Raw genomic sequence first — 8,131 nt, 5'->3', positions numbered from 1 at the left:
GCAAGTAAGCAGGAATAGACTTGACTCAAAGGAGTTACCAAACTTCTGAGGAAAGATTTTCAGTGCTCCCCTCCTCAGCATTTTCTTGTTGACTAGCGTTCAGCATCTTATTGTACACAGCTGATGTTCCTGAGATGACCAGCTTCCCAATCTCTGCATAGGCAAATCTATACCATGTTATGGGTTCCCCTTCACATATTAAACCTACATTTCTGATGCCTCAATACCCAGCTTCCTTGAGTCCCTTTCCAACCCAAAATTTCATAGGCACTCACTTCAGATGGGAGCTGTGACCCTTAAGTCGCCTCCTGCTTTGAGAAAAGAGCCTGCCCAACATAACACAACTACATATACATCTTTTAGGTTTTCTTTATTTATATTTTTTTAGTTCAAGAATTACACACTAGCCAACATTATTATATATTTACATGCTGAAACTGGCTGCAATAATTTTAAATTCAAGAAAATATCTCTTATGTGCTACTCATTTACAATCATCATTTTACTACCTCGTGTATCCCAGAGGTTAGCAGTCCTTTTGAGAAAGACATGAAGATCTGATGCGATGATATCCACTAGTATTTTGCATTTTCTAGCCATTGGAAAATGTGCATTATGTGCATATAAGAAAGGCTACAAGGTCATTAGTAAGGCTGATGATTACTACATTATGAAGTAAATAGTACTAAGTAAAAAAGATAAATCAGAACTGTGCAAAGACAGTACTAACAGAACCATTTAAACACCCATGCAAATAAAAACGTGATAGAAGTCAAATCATAGTCAGCTTGTTAGAATTAATCATGTTTCAGATGTTCATTTTGTCTTCAACTGAAAGTAACAGGACAGACCATGAACAATACAGCCTGGTGAATATTTGTCAAATGACTGTTAACAGTGAAAACATACAAAACATTATCAAATTGGAATAGATGACCTTATGTCTGAAAAAGCATTAAAAAAATACAACCCTTAGTATGAAAGTATAGGTGAGATTTTTCATCATTTAAGTTTCTTTTTTTTTTTTGTCAAAGCACTTACAAAGAAAATAATTTTATACTCATGAAATGTTTGTGTTGCATATTCTTGTAGAGATGATTTAGTTCAATTTGATATTAATGGACATTTAAATTATTACTATTTTTACAAAGTAGAATAGGGCAGTATTTTTGATCAACATTCCACTTGCTTCTTAAAAATTTAGACAAAGTTCCTAGTGCACTTTATTAAGCTTTACCTTTGGTGTTAAGCAGTGACTTATTAGATTTCCCTTTTAAACGATTTCTGGAGTGAAGATTCTTTGGTTTTGGGGGACTATGCTATCTAATGACAGTCAAATATATATTTTTTTTTTCTAAAGAAAAACTATAAGTCTACTATTAGATACCATAAGAGATACAGATTGCAGAAAGAGATGCAGTATGCAGACTTTCTGTAATGAGATCACCAACAGCTGAATTCTCACCTACCCTGGATTCCTTCACATCGCCACTCACAGGAGCAACATAAAGGTACCTTACTGTATGTGAAAATCAGGCCTTATTTCTTTATGCCGAGTACTGAGTGCCAAACTACAGTCTTCCACTGCTTGAACGGTTTAACCATACAAAAGAACCGATTGTGCTAGCAGTAATACAGCTGAAATGGTTTTTTTGCACTCCAGTACTTTCTGTATTTTTTTTTATATCTGGTATCCAAATCTGTTTATGCAAAAGGGTGTTTAAATTACTCTGCTAGAGCACTGCAGTTATTGTACTTAGTAAAAAAAAGTCACTAAACAATTACTGTATCTATTGACTGCTCATTTACAGCTTATTTAATTATTTACATAATTTTAGGACACATTAACCTAAACCATAGAATTAGCTTTTTGCCTTACCATAAAGTACAAATTAGAAGTTAAAAATGTTTAAGAAATCTGATAATATTTACACACGCTCAGCTTAAGTTATGGTTGCTCACATTGTATGTTCTATGTACACATAGCAAAATGTTATGATCACTACTGATATAGTTTTGTACCCTGGCCATCCCACTCTAGATTATTTTCTAGAAATAGTTAATAATTTTGTCATTTTGCCTTGGTTCCCTTAGAACTGTTGTTTTTGAAAACTTACTAGTGGACAATGCTGTTATAAAAAGAGAGAGAAGAAATAGGCAAGCAATGTGAGGACTAGTCTAATTTCAGACGCTAGGAGGTACAGTACTATCATCATGTCAAATGGTGCAATGTTCCATACGAATCATATGCATTGATCTGCTGATATAGAAATGCCCAGTTACCCTGTATAGTAAGTTGTTTTTTTAAATACATTAATGTTTTTTCTCAAAAATATAATCATACACTGGTTGATGGTAGAAACAAAAGAATTATTAGCTTATTCCTTTAACACACCAACATATGAATGTGTGTGTATATATACCCACCGTGTGTTTATATACACACGTATGTCCATACAGACACGTGTCCATATGCACATATAGTTGGATAATGTTTAACATTTGTTCACCTATGTTCAGTTCTGTGCTAATTATAGAATTGTAACACAGACTAATAATTATAATGAAAAATAATCAAATCTTAATTTTAATGCATATTTTGTCTGAAATAAGGATTTGCTCCCCAGGTGCAAGACCACCACTCATTTTCACTACGCATTGTGCTTTTGTACCTTACAGATTTTATATCCTTTGAATTAGAATGTAAAAATTCTGTGAAGAACTCTGTGACATACTGTTATCTGTTTTCCTCCCCTGGGAATGAGAAAAGAAATGTTCACAATGGCATTGCTTGAGTCTTTCTTCCCAGTCATTAAATTGCAATAGGATAGAAACATAACATTTCTTATGCAAACATGGAAATATGTTGCATGGATTTTCAGTTCTGAGAATGTGTATCATACTTACTAGCAGTCATATACAGTAGATATTTACAGGTTGATCTCAAAGATTTCATTAAAACTGTGCCATGTTATAGTCATAATTTGCCAATGCATTTCAATAAGATGAAAAACACCTTAATTGCTGGCTATCATGTCTAGAACAATAAAATGTGTAACTATAATTATATTACAAGATTCATCTAAAATTTAATTTCATATTTTGCTTATTGAGACTAGCAACAATCAACAGAATTAGTAGGATCTAGAATATTTTCTGTCAGTTCTAAAGTAAAAGCAAATTTATTCTAGTTTACCTGGAGGGTAGCACGCACATTAGTACCCACGCCTCATGTATGTTGGCATAATTTCTCACGTTCACTCAAGTATCTCAGAAAAAGAGTAAGTGCTCACCATGGGCTCTTGAGTTCTACTCAGTTTTTCCCTTGACAGTGCCTCGCCAGCCTTTCGTACCCGCATCTTTTTGTATCACAGTGTTTAGCCTTAGTACAAAATGACAACCACTCAATTTCTGGAAGAAACCTTCCCTTTCACTAATTATATATCTCGCATTAATAGCCAGAAGGACACAGTAAAAGCGAAAGATCTCCTTCCTCCCAGGTAATACATCTTTCCTAGTGACACCTGAGCAAAAACCAAACATTTTCTTTCACGCTCTGAATAGTGACATCAGAGTGTGTTATGGCTTATACTATAACTTCAAATAAACTAATGTGCAGTTCGAGGTTTCAGTCTCTGGTTTTCATAGCTAGTTCATGCAGTAAATGCTGACAAACAACATATTCTTTGTAAGGTTTCATATTTGAGGAGTATCGACCACAAACAAGCTGTGAGCTCCCTGTATTCACACTATGCTTCTGTGAAACAAATGTATAAGCAAAACAAACCCAGCCCTACACAAAGAATGGATAGCAATTTGTGAAATGAAAGAAAAACTTTTACAGTAGAATACTATAAGACGGCTTTTATTTATGATAATGGGTACCATTATTAAAGAACAGACTTTGAAGAGAAATTCTGTATTTTGATGTGGCACTTTTGAAGTTTTCTTTGAATTGGGAAAAATTGCAACACGATTCATACTTGAAATTCCACACTCATCTGCAAAGCTTATTGCATTGTGCATGAAATGCAGCCAGAAAGTAAGTATGTGAAATAAAAAGCAACAATTTGACTTGGAAAGTTTGTCATGGGATGAAAGCTTGACTACATATCGTAGCCCATGAACATACACAACTCCCTTGATAACAACAGGTGGTGTCTATGTCCAGCAAATCCCTTTTTAGGCTCAAAACAGTTATCTCTCATTTGAAAAGCGAATACATGTGTTATGCCCAAAACAAAGTCAGAAAGTCTCCTATATTTCCCACAACTGTTTTCCTCCTATCTGTTAAAGGGGGCAGAAAAGCACAGTAACTTGTTGGAAAATCACTCTTTTAAAGCAAGAACAAAAATTTCAAATAAAATATTTTTATCAAAAATATTCTTCTATACTATTTTAAAGCACTGCCAAAGTTATATGGGGAAAAAAGTATCTACACATGAAAAAATTTCCTTTGATATCTGGAAGGTACTGAAATTTGAGTTCATTTCAGAAACTGGTACACATGTGAGAGGTAGCATAGATACAGTAGCATGTGGCTTTTGCTTCATTTTAAATTTTCTGTCAAACAAGATTGGGAATTTAACTTTGTAGAAGCCATTGCAAAGTTATACTTTTTATGCAGTTCCTGAAAAGTTTTCTTTTTTCATTACAGAAAACTTTTCCACAATGGACTAAATGGCAAAATCTACTTTGCCTATAAAATTGGATGGTTGGACTGGATGATATTCTAGGTCTTTTCCAGCCTTGGTGATTCTATGATTCTATGATTAAAGCTCTATGGAATGAAAAAAAAGAGATTAAGTAAGTTTCCTAAAGAAAAAATTAATTTTTGTAGTTTTTTCAGTGGAAAACACCCTAGGATAGACTTCCAAGAGGGTGGTGAGGCACTGGAATGGGCTGCCCAGGGAAGCTGTGGATGCCCCATCCCTGGAGGTGTTCAGGGCCAGGTTAGATGGGACCCTGGGCAACCTGATCTAGTGGGTCGCAACCCTGCCCACAGCAGGGGGTTAGAACTAGATGGTCTTCAAGGTCTCTTCCAACCCAAACCATTCAATGATGCTATAGTGTAAGCAAACTATTAAAGTGATAGCTACCAAATCTTTCCCTTTTAAAATTGTTCACTAAATGAAACAAAACAGAAAGTGAAATGGTACTGTCTAATCCAGACTGAGAAAATACTCATCAGTATTTTTGTACTGAAATGTGAATGCTCAGTTCTTCGCTGTTAAAAGAGGTATGATACCTTCAATCAATCTGGATTTTAGGTGTTAAGCATAATGACTGTGGTAAGCATAACACTAGAAAGATTACAAATTGTAAAGAAATCTCACAAATCTACATGAATATTTCAGACTAAGACGTACTATGACTGACAACATTCATTTGCACAGTATGTGTATATATATATACTTTTACAAATACGTAGCCTTCACTTTCCCTGGTGCTTTATTTTTAATTGCTCTTTACCTTTCAGTAGAATGGCAGAGCACCACTGGTTTCCTTCAACCACCAAGAGAACTACTAATTGGCCAACCAACTTTTGGCACATTGAACAAACGATTCCCCTTCCCCCACACAAAACAATAGCACATTTACCCATTCAGGACATGATTGTTTAACTTGTCTTTATACCATTGCTACATTCCTCTACTGATCACAGCTACAGTCATTGGGACTGTGAGCATATGCTATCTCTTAAAAACCCAAACAAAACTAGTGCTTTTTGCTTCAGTATCTGTGCAAACACCCAACCCAAATATTATCAGTCAAAGGTTTAGCTCTTTCAATAAATAACAGGAAATACCTGAATGCGGTTGGGAAACCTCTGACCATCATCATCTTGGAAAGATGATAGGCACTATTTGTTTTCAAGTTTACACCTTTAAAAGGTAAAGTGTGTGTTTCATAAGCATGATAATATTTTAGTACACTCTAATATGCGTACATGCATGTCTTGGATACGCAGTTTCACAGGGAATGAGTGGTATATACTGCTGCTGAAACTAAAATTTGTTTCTCAAATGCCTCTCTAATTTGTGTCACTACACTCACATGAGCATTAAAAGAAAGAAGCTGTGAGAGACAGCGAGACAGAGATGATTGTCAGAATCTAATTTGCCTTCACATTTGAAATACACTTATATTTTCATAAAGGGGATATGTCCATACTGCAAATTTACATGTTTATGATTTAGCAGAAACAACCAAAATGTTATAAAAACAGACCATAGCGTGGGCCAGCAACTAAGGTGTTTTAAAATAACTTTTTGTCCTGAATAGAATTTTTCTAAGTCCCACTTTTGGCTGTACAACTGATTTGAAGAGAAATCCAGTTCTTGCTTCCTGTGTGGCTTTGTTTCTTAGTTCACATAGTAAAGCCAATAGACAATATTGAAGAAGGAAAAAACAACAGGGAAGAATATGCGTGACCATCTATCTATGGCATTTACATCAGTCAAGTCAGGGATGGTAATTTTCAGTTGAGATGCACGTCTCCGTAGCCTGCTTTTCTTCTGTGCCACATGCCGCTCGAGGGCATTGCGACCAAAGCTGTGTCTGGGTAAGCCAGCTTTCCGGTACTGGATGCTTGAAGTGTCATAGGCCAGCATCGTGCTCCTAGGGTCCCCAAGCCCCATCACAGCCTCAGAGGCAGCCATCTCGTTTTTAATTTCAAGAGTGCTCAACAAAATGTTTTCATGCGGGTCCATCTGTAAGAAACAAGAAGGCAGATTTAACAAGGTAAGAAAGGAAGCCCAGTCAGTTGCAAACTGAAGCCATGCTGACAAGGGCTAGATCCAAAACTACTGATTCTTTGGATGCCAGCCTGTCTGAAAGGCTTTAAGCATAGCTGCGACTAATTATTGTTATCTATAAACTCAAGTAGCAATAAGGCTGAAAATATATAACAGAATAAATGGTGTCTCCCTAGATATCACGTTTAGTGAGTAGAAGCAATACTTGGAAATGGTGTATATTATCAGCTCCTGAATGTGGAATTCTGCTATTGGTTATGATATCTGGAGCTATTATTGTGCTTTTCGGGGATTTTGGAAAGAAATCAAATGGAAAAGGGTCTGCTTTTTTCTTTGGTTTGTTCTGTTTCTTTCAAATGAAAGCTTCTGCTCTGACAAAAGCTTTAGGTATTCACAAAATCTCTCTGCCTCAATATAAAGAGCCCCTGAGCAATTCACAGGAGAACAGTCAGTCCCCATATTCCAAACAGAACTGCTGGTTACTTGGGAAAGATGCTGACATAGTGTAATCATACCTATGTGGAATCCCTATTCCCCAGTGCTAATAATGTGCTACAGAAGTGCAGTGTGCATGCTCTGGAGACCCAAACACTGGAAGCCTACAATTTAGAGCAAGTAAATATATATACATACACAGTTCAGACTGTAATCACATCAAATGTACATTGAACAGCTGTTTCAATGGGTAGTTTCAATTACTATATATTTTTTAAGTCAGTTCAGAGAGAAAAAAAATAATGCAAATTTGTAAATAAAACTTAGAAAGTTAAAAGAACTTCAAAGATGAACTAAACTCTACTCACTCCTAGGCAGTCTGGAATTAGATCTGAAGTATTATTGGAGAACTTCAAAGTAATCCATTTAGAGAAAATAAATATGTTATCTAGCAAATTCTAATTCTCCTCAGCTTCTTCTCTATGTATGTATTTTGAATTGTGTGATTATAGAATCATAGAATCATAGAGCATAACAGAATATTTTTAAAAGCAATAATGGGCAATTAGCAGCTAAATAACTACACAGACTTGAATGTCAGTGCAGATACATTCAACATCTAATAAGAAACTGAACTGTCCCAGAGCTCCTTTAAGAATAATTCATCCAAATTAACAGTTTATCATGTATTCATTATATACTACAATTATTACTAAAGTGCACAAATTGTGACTTTTCTGGATTTCTAAACAATAATGTGGCATTAATCTCTTCTGTAAGATTTCACATGACATGATGAGTTGAAAATATTAATTTCTTAAGAGGATCCACTGCACACTACTATGGATTGGGAACACAGGTATTCACTAAAGTACATTGGACCTACTGAAACACTGCCATTTGAGTGATTACATCTGTTCAAGCGATGCATTAAGAAA

At 35.4% G+C, this 8,131-nt stretch overlaps 1 protein-coding gene across 5 annotated transcripts in view; it reads right to left on the bottom strand.

The window, feature by feature from the left end:
- Positions 354-8,131, bottom strand: part of GABRB2 (gamma-aminobutyric acid type A receptor beta2 subunit) — a 145,475-nt gene continuing 137,697 nt past the window's right edge. For 3 of the 5 annotated variants that reach the window (XM_021410737.1, XM_021410740.1, XM_021410738.1), the window contains one exon: positions 6,366-6,713. In XM_021410737.1, coding sequence (XP_021266412.1) covers positions 6,366-6,713 — 348 coding nt within the window. Of the gene's footprint in view, positions 6,714-8,131 lie in introns of all 5 variants that reach the window. The other 2 variants (XM_021410739.1, XM_021410741.1) reach the window with 1 other exon arrangement.

Source organism: Numida meleagris, chromosome 12 (genome assembly GCF_002078875.1).
Source record: "Numida meleagris isolate 19003 breed g44 Domestic line chromosome 12, NumMel1.0, whole genome shotgun sequence".
Taxonomy (NCBI): domain Eukaryota; kingdom Metazoa; phylum Chordata; class Aves; order Galliformes; family Numididae; genus Numida; species Numida meleagris.
Note: the sequence above shows the minus strand (reverse complement) of the source record. Positions and strands in the feature narration are given on the sequence as shown.